General features: G+C 29.5%; 1 protein-coding gene across 5 annotated transcripts in view; it reads right to left on the bottom strand.

Annotated features, from left to right (window-relative positions):
• Positions 1-18,379, bottom strand: part of LOC124355100 (multiple PDZ domain protein-like) — a 250,063-nt gene that overhangs the window by 55,754 nt on the left and 175,930 nt on the right. For 4 of the 5 annotated variants that reach the window (XM_046806048.1, XM_046806047.1, XM_046806045.1 and 1 more), the window contains exons 5-6: positions 13,629-13,685; positions 1,810-1,857 (exon numbers count right to left, since the gene is read on the bottom strand). In XM_046806048.1, the coding sequence (XP_046662004.1) occupies positions 1,810-1,857; positions 13,629-13,685 (105 nt within the window). The remainder of the gene's footprint in view (positions 1-1,809; positions 1,858-13,628; positions 13,686-18,379) is intronic. The other variant, XM_046806046.1, reaches the window with a different exon arrangement.

The following is an 18,379-nucleotide window of genomic DNA, read 5'->3' as shown; positions in this document are numbered from 1 at the left end:
AAACCCTATCAAAAGAACAAGAGTTACTTTTTTCACTTACATTACCATGCTATTACCAGTAATTTTGACCAGTTTCAATAATGTGAAATGGTAACAAAAATTGTTAAATTGTAAAATAATTTTGATGTTCCACCACCCATTCATTAAAACAAAAATAAACTGACATACAAACTTGCACAACTAATACATGCAAAACTGGGCTGTAGAAATAAAAAATATATATATATAATTCATTACACAATATATGTACACAACTCAAATTTAAATTGCTTATTATGTTTTATTACTTTATAAATTTATATTTACTACTTATTACTTGAGATAGGTGTTAGTGTCACCGGAATATTGTAAAATAAAGTGCTGAGAAAGGTATAAAAAGCTCCTCAATATTGATATAATATGATCCAATAAGATATATAATATCAATAAATATTGATAAACTAAAGGTACTTGCTCTAAAGGGAGTTAAACCCGGATTTATAATGAAAATAATTATTATTTACTATTTTACCCACTTTAATACAAATAGACAATATTTTAATATAAAAACAAAAATTTATAATAATTCCTAAATATATATAAAATTTAAAAGAATGATATATTCTTATTGATTATAACATTTTAAATCATACCTTTCTCTTTCTATTTATTATCGGATTTTTATTTAATATTTCCTGAAACATATGAAATGGGGGACAAAATATATGTTTTACTTGTTTACATTTTTATGTATTTATCTTTATATTATGTATTATATCAGACATTTTACATGGTTTTTTAATTATTTACAATACCAAGCTATTCAAATGTTCTAATAGTTTTTGCCTCAATTCTAATTGGTTAACTGGACTAATTAATTAATTAGTAATGAGAGTAAATCAAACACAACATTAATGTTATTTATTTGCTATTCCATTCAAGTATAGTCGCATTATATAGTTTTCATTAAAAATGTTTCCATTTAGGCAGCATCAATTTCATATATCAATATACGGTCAGTGTCTGTTAAGCAACACACACTCTCTAATATATCAACACATATACAAGAGACAAATAAAACAGATTTTTTATAAAACATTAACATTAATTTTTCTATTTCTGTATATAAATTTCATTTATGTAGTTTGATTGTTGGCTGATCAGTAAATTTATTTTAGAACTCAGGATACTTTACAATATAGGCAAAAATGAAAATTTGTAAATATATATTGGGTTAACTGATTATCAAAATATGCATATGTACTAATTATTGTAAGGTTACAAAGCAAACAAAACTGGGAGAAATACATCTAATCTGAGTCTATAAACTTTATATTCCTTCTGCAAATATTATAAAGTTATGAAACTATTAATAAGCAAGTAACATCACACTGTTATTTTGGAACACAACTCAAGATTATTTCAATAAAGTCTGCTCTCAATCAACAATGATTTAAAAAATTAACTATTTTAAGATAATGCCAAATGTGTTGCAGGTACTTATCAGCCAACCCTCACAGTTTAAACTGTCTGATTAAAAAAACCTTTTTCAAAATGTACCAACTAACACCGAATAGTTTTTAAAGTTTGAAACAATTACTTACGTTTCCATTGCATATACAAGTAAAAGATCAAAGGAACATCCTAAAACAGTCGATGACAATCATTCACTTACGCAGACGGGTAAGAACCGATCATCAGCAACTGTGATGGTAGCATGCGGTCAATGAGAGGAGGAAAGAGGAAGGGAACTAGAGCGGAACCTTGTGGTGGTGCGGGGTGGTGTCAGTCGGTGGCATGCACATGCTAAGACGTGATGGTGTGTGTTACCTGCTGTGTGGGGGAGGAGGCAACCACGCTGCTGTCGTTACTGCAGGGCTGTGGGACACACAAACATGTTAACTACACTAGGGGTGGTGCTACACTACGGTACCTGCTACCATTCACTACACAACTACGGTACACAGGGACTGTATTATACTAGCCATATTCATAGAGTTTACAGTATTATTGGTCAACAAGTTATGTAATTTAATTGTTATATAATTTCCTGGTTTCAATAAAAATAAATTATTATAAATTTTAAAAACTATATTTTTTTGAAAATAATAGTTTTTAAGTACATCTGAATTAATTATAAATAACATATTTCATAATATTCTTTTAACATGATTAAAATACTTTTTCTTTCAATAAAAATAATTAAATACATACACATTTGAAATATTTTGCATACTAATAGTTTGTTTTCAATATGAAATTAACTGGCATATTATTTATGTAGCATTTAAACATGTTTTTAATTTCTATTGCAAAAAGTAGTTCAATGAAGAACTTTCATCAATATACAATTCATTACCTCATGTGGGTAGTTTAGTGGATGAGTCAATACTTTAACTTGTCTGGTTTATCTGTTCAAAAACAAATGTTTTTATTCTGTTTGTTATATTCTTGATTATACCATATATTCACCCACATAACTTTTTGACGTTATACTCTATACACATTTGATTAAATATAATATAAACTGGTGTTTAAATATTTTTTTCCAGAAATATGTTGGACATGAAACAACACTCAGTAAACAGCTAGTTTTTAATAGTCCACGAAAAAAAAGTGTCATGAACGGATTAGTTTGTCTTGATGAATAAAGTGCAGTTAACAGGTTACAATGAGGACAAGGTATAATACAAGGCTACCAAATATACAACAAAAGTAATTGTGTTAGGGTTACAACATGAGAACAAAGGACCAAGAGTATAGGTTTTACACTAAAAGGGGATAAATATAACAGTTTTAAACCACCACAAATATTTAGATTGGTACATTTGAAACACCAAATAAATTAAAATTTTGATGGACACAAATAAAGGAAATGTGACAATCACTATTTTAGTGTAAGAAATATTCCACTATACCACGTCCATACACTATATGTATTTTACACTACAATTTTGTTTGAAGATGCAGTGGTGCATGTGTGAATGTATGAGATAAGTCACCTTGGGTGTAGTCTTCAGTCTGCTTGCAGAATTGCATTTATTGCAGTCACGAGTTCTTGCTATGTTCATGTTTCGTTTAAGAAATGGCTATAGAACCTCATTTGAAAACATTTATTTTAAACAACTCTGTAGCCTATTTCATTGAACCTTATATGAAACAAATTCTGTTGAAGCAACAACTAAATAAAACATTAAAACTGAACTGAAAATTTAGTAGAGACTTAAAAATTAAGCATAGGTTTATTGTACAGTTATATTTTGTCAAAAAAAATACAAATTATTAATATTTATGGAAGGGAATCCCAATTATAAAGGATGTATGTAAATATTCACCAATGAATTTTTTAAATTTATTCTTACACGAATAATACATTATTTAATTCAAAAAATTGTATCTAGGTTAGTCAGTATTAACGGAATTATAAGAATTTGCAGTCTTAGAGCCCAGTTGTTTTGCCTTGACCTGTGGTTTCACTATTGTAAAATCCTAATCAATTTCAAATTAGTTTAATTTATCTGTCGTGATTAAGTTTCACTGTTTTCCTAGAGGTATTATATTTATCAATTGGAAAATAAAACATCAATTCTGTCGTTGTTTCTAAAAATACTGTAGTATATTACATATATAACGTTGACAACTAAAAAAAAATACTGTAATATATTAAAAAATATCAACATTAAAGGAATTAAAATATGGCTGAGTACTCAAATGATGTTGGAAAGGTCAAGTTTTAGATGAGGATAAAATTTAAAACGTATAATATACATGAGAAATTGCATTTGTTTGTCATTTACGACAATCAAAGTAATTCAGGGATAAAATCTCTAGAATAAACATTGCACAATGCTAAAACATAAAAAGAGAAAACTAAAATATAATAAAAAAGCTAGCGTCAAATCTGAAATTGAACAAATGCAGCATGCTATTTTAGCAAAGGACACAATGCATTTGTAGAAGGGTAATTAATTCCAAAAAAATAGATTAGTATATGGAATCATTTTATGGCAAACGTGTTTGACAACTCAAACACCACAATTGCTTTAAAATCAACTGTTTTAAATTAAGTTTAAGACTGAAAATCATTATTTTCTTTGTTATACCTTACATCTCTAACTGCTAAAAACATACAGTCTTATGGAATTATTATCTCCATCAATGAATATTTGCAATGCACTACCTGTAGTGTATATATATTTGCAACCAAACTAAAGTACCTACTTTAATTCTGGTGCTACTTCTTCGTTTATCCATTGTTAATGAATTTTATTCATGAAGAAGCTCAAAGTTCATTGCTAGATGTATGATTTACATAATGGTACTTTGATTAAACCGTAACCATTATACAAACTGCTTGTTAACTGCTTTAGGAAGTAAAGAAAAGATGTGGTTGACATGGTTTATAAACCATGTCAACCACATCATCCCTCTCCCTTTTACCAACTTGTAGTGTGCTGTAGCTTAATTTAAGGTCTTTTATAATGGATGAAAGGCTAACTTTTCATCAAATTGATATTACTATGTACGGGTTACTTTGTCAATAAACAATTTTTGTATACAATCTGTTCATTCTTACCCGTCCTACAATTCTATAATCTTTCTCCTTTTTATTTTTAATTAACACCGAGAAGCATGTATATTCTTTGAACTACCACATTTACTCTTCATCCCCTCATTTTCATTTCTTTTTCTGAAATAGTTTTACTGCATGGTGGGTAATATTTCTGTTTGTTCTACAATCTAATGGTTTAATAAAACAGAATGAAATAAATAACTTTATGATTTTTATTGGGGGAGAAGTAAAAGGCTGGTTATGGTACCTTTTCTTAACAGTTTATAAGTGAATCTGTATATATTTAATTAAACTGCTATGAATTTGGGAGTGCCGATGGCCGAGCGGTCTAAGTCCTGAGCGGTCTGTCGTTGGATTTTGGGTCTGAGTTAGAGATAGCACTGGTTCAAATCCTGTCTGTGACCGTTGCACTTTTTATCAGTACCATCGATCTTGTACTGTATCGACTCTCCCCCTTATTCTGTTTGATAAGATCCTCGCACAGGCCACTGGCCCATGAGGATGGACAGAATAAGGCTTAAAAGGGGATCGGTCTCTCCTTTATATATATATATATATATATATATATATATATATATATATATATATATATATATATAAAGGCATATAAATTTTTAGAATAAAAAAACAAAATGCCTGTTTTATAATACAGCCAACTATAATGTTCATCACAATGTGAAATAAACAGTCTGATAATTAAAACATTAATATTAGAAATTTGTCCCCCATTTCATTTTTGTTAGCTTTGTTTCATTTGTAAATGTACAAGTGAAAATGGAAGTAACGTTTATGGATTTTTAACGACAACATGAATTAATAGTGGAATGTATCGTAAGCTGGATTTCAGTGCTGCTTTGGCTGCATAAGTAACACTTGAATGCCAGTTGATAAAATGTCTTCCTAGCTTCTAAACTTCTTTGAATACCTGTAGTATTAGAAATAATTGGCATTATATTTTAAATAGCGAAAAATATTTTTGGACTCTACACTAATGGGAATTAAGGGTATGTTACCCATTGTTAAGCTATATTTTGTGTATTGGGCGGTAGACAATTAATTTTAAAAGGTTTCTAATGAACGGTTGCTTCTGTCCACCTTCTATAAAAACTCGAAAACCTATACTATAGCTTAGGCTTTATTTGTTTTAGTGAATTATACATGTGGACTTCACGATGATTATGAAGAAAGGTTATTGTTGTCGACTATTTTTTTAACAGCATAGTTGATTAACAAATTAAATGTCCTTAAATATGAAAAATTGTATTTAATAAAAATAGTTCATTCATACACCTAAATTCATTTAATCTCTGTTTGTAAGTGGGGTATTTATAATGTACTTTTAAAATCAAGCCTTATAAATATTGGTGTTATAAAGAATGCTACATGGTAAAGTACAGCTATTTTTAGACAGCATTATATCGAAGACAATGGTTGTAAATTAGAGAAATCTACTCATGTTTTGAACATTTTCATTATTATATCTGAATAAACAGTAAACAACAACAACACACATTTGAATAATAAAAGCATATTATAAACATACGTATCATACGCAGCCAATTTAATTAATAACCGATTTCTCTGGATAACTCACTATGTATCAGACACGTAATGCCTTCTTAAATAAATAAAAAAATATTAAAAACACAATAATGTGTGATTGAATCCAAAAGTGATTTCTTAGGCAAAACTGTGATTCAAAGGAGTTTGAAAATTGTATACTTACGTGTTCAAGCGACATTTATGAAACATGAATAGCACTATGACAGTGGCACCGGTAAGTTAGTTCCAACTCCACAGAACCTAGCCAGCTGTGTGGTCAAGTGTTGTAATCTTGGTACGCAATATCTCCACTCTAACCACAGTCTTATCCACTTCCTACCGATTCTGTTCTGAATCTATAAACCTCAGATCTGCCATAGACTGTACTTGTGATATTGTTTGCAAACACAAAATCAATGTGTGATCCATTTTTGAAACTACTTGGAATGATGTTAAGTGTTGCCTAGACTGGGATGGGAGGTATATTTTTCTATTCGTAAATGTCTGTGCATCCACATGTAAACAAAACACATTTATAGTGACAGCCTTCTTTTTGTTACGCTGAATTAATTTTATTTTAGATATTTAACAATTACACAAAGATTTTCAAAATAAGGAACAAAATTAATCTAAGGTAAAATTTAAAACTTTACATGAAGTCTATATGGACTGTCATTCTGAGATGTAAGAACCTTTAAAAACACTAACAGTGTATCTACAGTAAACATACACATGAATATGCACTCTAAATTTGAACATTTTAGTTCAAGCTATTCTTCAGATATACAGACAGACAAACTGACAGACATAATTTTATTAATTTATGGACAGAAGTTGCTTGCGTAATGCTGACTACTAATGTAACCTTTCATTTATTACTTATAAAATCTGTTTGGAATACGTGATTAGTTGAAAGTGGATTATAAATCTAAAGTACACCACTTCCTAATTGTAAACTTTCTGCAGAATAATAAAGATAACATCTGGTTTAAAATTTTCTCTTTTCATTTTAAACACTCCTTGACAGTTCAATGCTACAGACACTACATTTCTGTCTATCCTGTCCTAGTGTGCAGCTAATCAAAGATACTGAAAACAATTAACACCTATTGCAGTCAATTATAATTTACGCATAATCACGTAGAAAGTTAGTTGGCTATACCTGTTATGTTAAAAGAAACTTTCAACGTAGAACTGTATCAACATATGAGTTGCTAGAAACTATTCTGTGTACTTAAGAACACATATACTCTGCTTCGCAGACCATCTGGCTCAATGTCCTTATTTGTAACATCAGTTTTCGCTCTTGGATATTGAAAACCAAATACAATACGATATTGCTTTGCAATTACTGTTTTCTAAATTATCCTATTTTCATGGTCTAGTCTAGGAGTTATACCAATTTCATCTAATCAATGTCTTATCACTCATCAGTGACAAAAAATCCTCATCTCTCGATGTTTTTGTCGGCCCTCAAAATATTGCACTTTGTGTTCAGCGCATTGCTTTGTGATTACATTTGAAAGGATAATGGATCGCTATGTTTTCTTATTTCAACAAATTGTAATCACAAAATGAATGGCTCACTGAGTCATGTTAGTGCCTATTCCCTCTGATTTTATTTCTTCAGCTACGCCTACTGTAAATATTCCGAGCCACAATGTCAAAAGGACCCAATTTCAAATACGTTACGTGCATATATTCACGTATTGTTCATTACATTTTATTTTATAGCAATGTTACATAATATGCAGAATACACTGATAGGTTTAAATTTGTCAGTGGCATCATCTATATTAAAAGTTAGATAATACTTATTTTTATTCCTGTTTTTAGCACTGACCCTACTGTCACTTGGAATTTCTCGTTATTGTGAGAACTCCGGAATCTATATGTATTAAATCCTAGTTTGGATGAATAAAAATAAAAATATCCATATCAATTCAGTTTTTATCAAGTAATACGCTTAATACAAACAGCATTTCATTTATATATATATATATATATATATATATATATATATATATATATATATATATATATATATATATATACTGCTCAAACTTATGATCTTCTAACCAAGCATAATTGATAGGTTAAAAAACTAGAACAAACAAATTTAAAATAATAAGAAAGGAAGTAAAATACCTTTACCTAGAACCTTGAAAACTAGTCACATAATTAGTGAGACATTAACATATCAGGTACTTTCAAAATTTCTAAATAACACGATCTTATAGTAAAAAAATTACCATCCCAAATGGTACAATGAATCATGCCTAGCTATACAGTGGTATCATATGCAAGTTATGTATTGCATTAAATTGTATAAAACTACTTCTGGCATTAAAATTGAAAAAAGACTGTTTTATGTTTCCCTGCAAAACCAAAGAGATGGGTGCCACAATTTATGACACAATTTTTAGGTTATTTTTGAGTTTGTAGTTATTCTTGCACAAACTATCACAAATTTTCTTCAATTATTGATCATTTAGTCTGTGTGTAAATTACTCAAGTAAAGTTATTTCCAACATAATAAGAAGCTTAAACATTTCAGTGGGATACAGTGGAATTTTACTGTGTATAGCTTTGACCTGGTTCTGCTACTACTCACATGAAATCAGAAAAAAAACTAGTCCCTACATTATGTTGTCAGAGAAGAGTACATAAAAAAGAATAGTTTCTCCAGGTAAGAAAGTTACATATAATGTGTTTGGGGGAATGTCCACAGAATAATTCTCTTTGACAAATAGGAAAATAATAAAATTATCAAAGCATAATGCATCATTAGTGAATTAAATAAAAAAATTGCAATAAGTTTCCATGAATACTGACATGTAACTTGAAGTCCATCAAAAAGACAAATCTTTTCATTCTTTTAAAGTCGTGGCCACAAAATACAGAAAAACAAGTTTCCAACATGACAACAATCTCCCCTACTCTTTAGATTAAAATATCTATGTGAATATGAAAAAAAATTTTGATAAGAAGAGGATTTCCTTAAAAAAAAAACACTTGCATGATTCAAATCAACAGAGTGTAAAAAATTCTGTATGGCTAAAAATTAGTGTAAACATCTCCCAGGTATTGCTATCAACCAAAAATACCCTATCCATAAAATTTTCATTATAAGCAGGTAAGACAATCTCTAATTCTATATTTAACATTCATAAAATATCAAATGTAGTCTACAAAATTTATTGCTTAAATGACAAGAAACCTATCATTAAACTGACTTTAAAACAATCATTACATTAAATAAGAAAATTTGTAAATTTTGCCACATTTGAGCTATGTCAATATGTGATGTGATGATGATGATGAAATAAATTACTGATTTAGATATTGATTCTATTTCCTTTTTTACCATTTGAAACACTTGAGATATTTAGAGAATGTCATTTAGTAGTTGAAAAGAAAATCCAAGCAACTTATTAATATGCAGAATATATAAATAAGTAGTAAAATATGTATTTTAAATCCATAATAATACATACATAGTGTATCTAATTTAGTATATTGTAAGTTAATAACAAAAATAAATTTCTTTCTGTGGAAATTTGGTAACATAGAGCATATTTGTACGAATTTTTATTTTTTACTCCATTTTTATACTTTCATTACTAAAAAAATAATAAAAAATAACAGGAAATACAATAAATTATCTGCTAACACTATACCAAATTATGTGTAAAAATACATGTTAACCATGGTTAGAATAGTTTTTGTAAGTTTTCCTTAAGGCTTGCGAATTAGTTGCAATAATTGTTAGCAATATAGGAGAAGATGTACTGGCAAGGATACAATTAATTATTTATGCATATACTGAGTTAAGGAGTGATTTAAAACTCAAAGTTCCAACATAAAGATTGTGAATGGTGAAACAACTACTGATTAATTGTGTAATTGTCCAAACTGATTAATAACATTTTAAATACACTTATTTTTATGTGTTTATAACCACTTAGTAACAGAATTAAAGAACTGAGAGAATTTACATAATAGATTCATTACTTTGAACTATGTTAGGTAGGGACAATACGTTTATAATCATTGCAAAACATATATAATTATAGTTACGGATATTGTTGGTGCTGGGTACAGATAGTAAACAAGAATTTAATTCATTGAGTATTATGTAATTGAATATAACTAAAATTCTGTAAAGAACGTCAGTAATTCACTTTAATACTGAGTGAACAGTGAGTGATGAGAAAGCATGTACACAGGGTCCTCCGCCCTTAGAGTATACAACACAGTTCTATGTCACAGCGAGAGTGGAGGCAAAGCAAATGGTTTCAAGCTAATTAGTTTTAAAACACGTTCAAGCTTAATTAGATGATTGGTGTTGTTGAGATAACTGTTTTTCTTTGAGACTTTTTTGTTTACACTGCCATTTGTTCTGATTCAAATAACTGACTTCTAAATTAAACTGAAATTTAATTTGTTTTTGAAGTTATATTGTGCACTTACTGCCATTTTTACTAGCATTAATACGTTAAATTAAAGAAACATTTACGGTATCAAAAAAAAAGGTTTCACATTTGCTAGATACTGAGATGTAACTATATAGATATCCATATTTCTTTGAATAAACCATGACTTTTTTCTTCTGTTAATTGTTTAATCTTTACCAATTTAATATCTTATAAAACGCTACAAATGTGTCTGCAAGTAACTGTGGTAAAAATTGATAGTATTAATCTTTCCAGGAGTAATGCAATCTTGGAACTCTAACACAGTTTATCAGGGATATTTTAGAGTAGATACTTGTTTGGTTCTTATATGAAAAATCACACACACAGTGAGAAATAAAACATTTCAAGCCATTTACAAGTCAAGTACAACTTGTTGAAATATTTTTTTTTGACATACTAAGTCCAAACATTTGGTTTCTTTATCATGAAATTTATTGTTACCATCTAAATTCATTGTACTTCCAAAATACTAACATAGATATTGAAAAGCAATTAAGGTCACTTGAAACCTGTTAATGGTGGATTTTACATGGCATGGCAGTTCTGTTGCTTATACCAGTACAAAATAGTGTAAAACATCTTTCTACCATAAACACTCTGTAACACTGTCTTCTAAGAATGTAAACAACTGATAAGTGCCTACATTTAGTTCATGTCTAATTCGAACAGATGGAACAAGCTGCTTGATTGCAAGAATAAATGGGTTGGCAATTATGTTTTGCACTGATTTTTCTTAACACCCCAGTTACAACATGCTATTAGAATGTTATTTTAGCTTAATACAATAACCCCATAACAAATGAATAAGCAATACTTTCAGAACAAAAACAATTTTTATAACCACCTCCTAACAATGACGTAGAACATTTTCTACTTCTTTTTTATTGACATACGCGAACACCATTACTATTTCAGACTACTATTTACACTATTCTAAGAGTACATTACTAGGGTCTAATGAATCTACAATAATTATTCAAATTTTGCTAAAGTATGTCTGAGTTATATTATTTAAAATACCACAATTTCTACTATCAAATGTACACTTAAATGGACATTTTCAGAGAGAAAAAAAACTTTTTTTATAAGATAATGTGATAAACATATAGGGAAAATGACTAAAATTCCTTAAATCGTCAGCTATAGAGACTTGTAAAAACGAAATGTAAAATAACACATCTCTGATGTAGCTATTATCTCATAGTTAAGGCCACTTATATTTCAGTTTGTATCAATTTCCTTTCCTCTACAAAAAAGACAATAATATAAAAATCAAATTGTATATATTTAATTGGTTTCAGGGTACTGATTTTGAATCTACATTTTTTAACTAAAAATTAATATTTAATTCCTTATGCTTTCCCTTCAAAGAAACTGATATAAGCTCTTTGATTTGAATATAAATATGAGTGCTCATAATGTTCATAACACAGATTTCAAGTTTACTGATGAATATTGAAGTCAACCATTCTCTGAATTAGTACTAAAACAATGATTGCTTCACATAAACGTTCACGTACTGTTATCAACATACGAGTTTCACTACGGTCATAAAAAAATTGAGCCACTTTCTAGTGTAGATACCGGTTATGAATTTTAATTAGGCAAAGACCATCTATGCCCATAAACTAACAGAAACCTCTACAAATCATAAGAAAATCTATTTATTAATCCAATAACATTTTTCCAATGACGTCTGGGACATGATTTAATTATAATAAATAATTTTATATAGTTTAATGCTGTTATATGATACGTGTACATTTTACTGGTGTTTCTGGGTTTACAGTAAATAATGTTAAAATTATAATCACGGAAATCTACTCACACCTTTAAAGTAGAATCTTATTTGTATTTCAAATAACTCAACAAACGAAAAAAATAAGTGGTTTTATTACATTGTTAAATTGAATGGTGTAACTCACTATCTACATCCCTATCTTATAAATGAATTTTTAAGTATTGTAAATATTAAAGCTCTATGTTAGCAGTTAGTACTGGGATACAATGACAAAATGACAACTGGAAAAGACAGTTTCTCTGCAATCCTCTCGCACATTGTCTAGATCATTGCAGTTGTTTCTAAAGGGATTGTACAGCATTTCATGTGGCCTTTACAGCTGAAATCTGTCTTTGATCTTCAGAATATTTTTTCATTCAAACTCAACAGTGTCACTTCCACTAGTGACGTTCGGGCTGCAAAAAGCTTATCTTTTATTTTACTCTGTTATTACAGCTTTACTTTGGTTCATCTCTAATTCAATTCTCACGTGTATTATTTGTCAGTAACATCATGCTTTGTAGCTTTATTTCTTATTTGTTAAAACCATGCAAGTATAAAGTAAAATCGTAATTTAAAACTAACTTGCATTCAATCTTTTCAAAACAATTTAAAAAATAATCTATTTAAAACCTACTAAATGAATTACATTTGAATTGTTATTTAAGCCTAAGTCTTTTAGAGTTCATAAAATGGCTTAAATTTAGTTTATCTAAGACCTCAAATCAAACACGTTATGAAATAGTAAATTAAATTTCAAAACTTTAAATTAAATATAGTTTAAAATATAAAGAAAAGATATTTGACCGAGAATAAATCAAACAACAAAAATTTAAAGCCAGTAAAAAAATGAAAACTACAACAAATCCATTGATTTTATGATTAAAAATCATTTAACTATCACTGGCCACCAAATAATAAAAAAATTACTCAAAACAATCTAATAAGTCTGACAAAAACTACAACTATATCTATTTAAAATTAAAGAGAACTCGGGAGGCAAAAGAATTTCCAGACAGCTACAGACAAACTTAAAATTTATTGACAAACTTAAAATTCATTGTGTCAACAATTATTTATAAGGCAATTATTATTAAGCCAGGGAAACAACCAACAAAACATGAACGGATTACTGCCAAAACAAACAATAAATTTTACAGTACTGTTTGAACAGTTTGATCCCAAAACCCAAACTACAGTCTACTGATATTCGAATATAATCAATGAGAAAGTACAGACAATCAATGTGAAGTCGCAGTTGCTAGACTCAGCTTACCTTCTTGATTGCAACAGTTCGCAGACCCTTGAAGTTGGCGTACCTCTGTTCGGGCGTCTGAAACATAACCAAATTCTCAGCACAGTTCTTAAATTGAGAATAATCACAAAACATATTTCATTCTACAAAAGTTCATTTGATATTAAACTGGCAAACCACTGTTTCAGATGTGTTTCCCCACACATTGCCTATTCTTGGATCAAAAAATATAGATACCCTGGTTTGAAAATTAACCACAAACTAGGTAGTAAGGCTATAATAACGAGAGTTACATTAATATTTATCTTGTCTATCTCTGTCTTTATACACACAAAGCACATTATTTACAAACAGTAATTTGTAGTTTTTATGTCGATAACAATGAAAAAGGGTACCGGATATTTGGAAAATTTCAACCTAAATGCAACTTTGAAACTTGCGGTAAAAATTTCTATACGAGGTAGCTACAGGCTTTTACTGCGTTTGGGTATTTATTTTAGAATTATATTTAAAAAGTTGTTACTAAATATAATCTTAACTATTATTCTTGACCAGGCGGCCAAAAAATTCTGCATTACGGAGCACATTATGCAGCTTATGGAGCTATTAAAAATCATAATAAAAAATCATAATCTTTAATTTTATAAACCACTATTTAAAATGTTTAATTTTTCACATCAGTGTAATTGAGCAGGTTATGTTCACTCACCATGGCTGGCACCTACTCGTTTGAACGTGTAAACCACTAGACAGCCCAGGGTGGTATTGCTTCAGAAGTCTGTTGGTTTGTGCGTTCAAACATGCAGATGCCGGTCACGGTAAATTAACCAAAACTTGTTTAATTAAATCTGTATTAAAATGTAATGTTTAAGCAGTGGTTTACAAAACTGTGGAAATGATTACGCATTTGTTAACACAAGTTAACAATAATGGAAAACTGCAGTGTTTTTGGTGTGCAAGCAAGTTATTTTAGTGACCTAGGTAATGTGACAAAACAATACTCATCAACGCATGAAAATATAAATATGCTACATATACAGATAAAAGTCAGAGTACTTTAGTTGCATATTTAAATAAGAAGCTGAAACACCAAACTGAAATGTTTGGTAAAATATTGCATTCCCAAACTCATTCTTTGTCTGCATGTTATGTGTATCTCTTGAGCTGGCCAGAGCAATGAAACGGTATTACAAAACTTTCTACTCAAATGACAAAAGCTTTTAAGGATTCTAAAATAGCTTAAAAATTTGAATCAACGCCACTTTCACATCAAACCATACAAAGAAGGATTGATGAAATGGGTGAGTTAGTAGAAACATCTTTGCTTGACCAGTTTAAAAAAGATAATATTTTTCTCTTTGTAATGATCAAACAGATGTCAGTCAGCTCTTGATATTTGTATATACTACATTACTTACTTTGAAGACCTCTCTAGTAAGGAGGAACTATTTGATTCGTGTTCTCTCCATAGAACAAGATAAGGAAAAGACATTTATGAGGCTTTAAAGAAGGAAGTTGATAGAGTTTGAGAATTGTTCGGCTATTGTTACAGATGGGGCAGCAGCAGGTAAAGTCTGGATTAGTAGGATTGCTTAGGGAGAATGGAGTAACCTCTCTGACAATACGGAAGCTTTATGTGGAAAATATTTTAAGCAGGATCAAGTTTTGAAACTTGTGATTAAAATTATAAATCTGATAAGAAGTAGAAACCGAGCCATTTTACACAGAAAACTTTAACAGTTTTTAGAAGAAATGAGGCTGAGCATGGAGACTTGCTATTATACAATAATTTAAGGTGGTTAAGAGCAGGACAGTGCATGAAAGAATGTTTTGCTATAAGAAAAGATATCCCTGCATTCCTTAATAAATATGTGCCATCTGACACCACTGAAAATAGGTTTGAAGATACAGAATTTTTTTGTTCAATTCACTTTTCTAAAAGACTTGACCAATTGTCTTAACATTTTGAACTCAAGCCTTCAAGAAAACTCTACCAATATCAGATTTGCTAAGCATCATCAAAGGGTTTTGCAGTAAGTATATTCTCATCCATGAAGTTTATAAAAACTAATATAGAAGTAAGCTACAACACAACTAGAGGTGGATATTCGTTTTTGGTGGATGTAGCCGATCCCCAACAGTGATCACACTAATAAATAATATATATTTTGTTTCTCATTTACATATAAATATTGATTGCAAAAATATTTTATCTGAATATTTTTATTAATTGTTTAAAACGAACACTTGTATCAATAAAAATTATATTACAAAATTTTCTTTTATACATAATCTTTTATTGCTATTTTAAATTTAGAGTATAACTATATGGCCCGTAATCAAGTTCAAGGTTTCATTTTTGTCCCTCGACCCTCTGTAAGTTGGACAACCCTGTTATACAACCAACTTTGGTCTTGATCAGACCACATGTTTCTGAGTTATGATTTTCAATTTGCAGTTTGGTTGAAAATCGATATCCAAAAACCGATACTCTTTTTTATTAACATAAAAACTAGAAGTTATTGTTTGTAAATTATTTGCTTCATATGCCTAAACGCAGAATGAATTAGGCAAAATGTCAATGTAACTCCCTTTATACCTCTATTAGTTAGTGGATAACTTTCAAACTTGGACATATATACTTTTTTATTCTAGAGCAGGATGTGCTTTCATTGGCAAATCACACATGGTCATTTTCAAACTCAGGTATCTATACTTTTTGATCTGAGATTAGGATAAGTTTTCATTGGCAAATCACATATAGTAAGTGCTTAGAACAAGGTTTCTCTAAAAGAATATTCAATGCAAATATTTGGATCCTCTAATCTGATGCTGTCACAGACTTGACTCCTGCAATATGGAGTCATGTTCGTCTGAAGATATAAAAAAAAGTCGGTGCTGAAGAAACTCAAAATGAACTCTTTATTATCATTTTGACATCAGAGACACCTAGACTAAAAAATATAGTATAATCTAGATGAAGAGGTATTCTCACTAGTGCACAGTTGAGTGCACTATGATGTTTTAGACACAATCTCCAAGCACAGTGGAGCAACTGAATTTTCTACACAAATCTCTGCAGACAAACATGACTCCAAATTTTAGGAGTCAAGTCTGTGACAGTTTAGAAAGGAATAAGTATTAGCTACTTAAACTGAATAAAACTTGAAAAATAACAAATACGACTTTAATTTTTAATACTTTAAATTAACTGTTAATTTAATAGAAACTGATATTTCCTCTTAATTTTAATTCTGCTGGAGCTCAGAAACAATTTTTACTGACTATAGTGTGAATATTTTTATTTCCTACCTCTAAAAAGATGTTTTGTACTTTTAAAGCAGGTATAAAAGCTATTAAATACACAGTAGTATAATGAAAATAACATTTTCATAAAGAATAAATAATAATTTCTAATGGCAAACAGCACAATTTTTAGTTCTGGCTTGTTTATTCTCTAAAATAGGGAATAAAAAATAATTTGCAGAGGCAAACAATACAATTTTGTAGTCCTGGGTTTTTCTATCAGTAGGTCTGACTGATTAAAGAAAAAGTTAGCTGGAAGTCAACCTGATATAAGTATATGATACCTTAACCGGTATTATGGATTCTTTCACTAAGCAACTTCTGATGTAAAACTCCAAAAAACAATAAAATACATTTGGAAACACGATTACTAAACATTGTGTAGTAGTACAAAAACATCAGTAACAATTTAACACAATTTTGTATTTAGGGCCAACACAATATTTATTTTAACGAATCTGTTTAGTCACTATAAAAGTTTGAGAGGGTTCCAAATGGATCAAGCTGTACATTTGTCACAGGTCATGAATAAATAACACCTCTTGCAACTGGTTGACCTCCTGACACAAGGCTTTGGATACCATCATTCACATAACATTTAGGTAGGAGTATTTCTTAAACCTGTTTTGTCACTGTCACTGGTACTTAATGTTTTGGAATGTTTATACATTTATATTAAGGTTCCTGGGACTCACTAAGAAATTAAGATTGTGATATCAGACTGATTGCACTTTTTACATATTTATATTAGATCCCTCGGACTTACTAGGAAATTAGGATTGTGATATCAGACTGAATTTTCTACACACTGATATTAGATCCCTAGGACTTACTAGGGAATTAAGGTTGTGATATCAAACTGATTGGAAATTGATATATATTTATGTTATATCCCTAGGACTTACTAGGAAATTAACATTGTGATAACAGACTGATTGAAATGTTTTACATATTTATGTTATATGCCTTGGACTTACTAGGCATATAACATAAGGTTGTGGTTAAGGTAGGGTTATGATTGTTATATCAGACTGAGTTGTTTACACATTTATATTAGATCCCCAGGGCTTACTAGGAAATTATGATTGTGAATAAGACTGATTGGAATATTTTACATATCTATATTAGATACCTGGGACTTACTAGTAAATACAGATTGTAATATCAGACTGATTTTAAATGTTCATCTTGGGGTATTATTATGAACAGGACTGGTACAGCCTTAAATATAGAAAAATTAATGTTTAATTAATTACATACATGAGTGGTTGAATTTGTTTATACTTATTGTTTACAAATATCTTCAAGGAATATAATAATTTAACTTTACTAACATTTTATATTTTTTATTTATAAAACCTTTTATAACATTTGCTGCTTTAAAAGATTGATTCAAGATTCAAGATTCAAGATTCAAGATTCAAGATTCAAGATTCAAGATTTTATTCATCATTAATCATACAGTG

Source organism: Homalodisca vitripennis, chromosome 2 (assembly GCF_021130785.1).
Source record: "Homalodisca vitripennis isolate AUS2020 chromosome 2, UT_GWSS_2.1, whole genome shotgun sequence".
NCBI lineage: Eukaryota > Metazoa > Arthropoda > Insecta > Hemiptera > Cicadellidae > Homalodisca > Homalodisca vitripennis.
The sequence above is the reverse complement of the archived record's forward strand: the minus strand, read 5'-3'. Positions and strand labels throughout refer to the sequence as shown.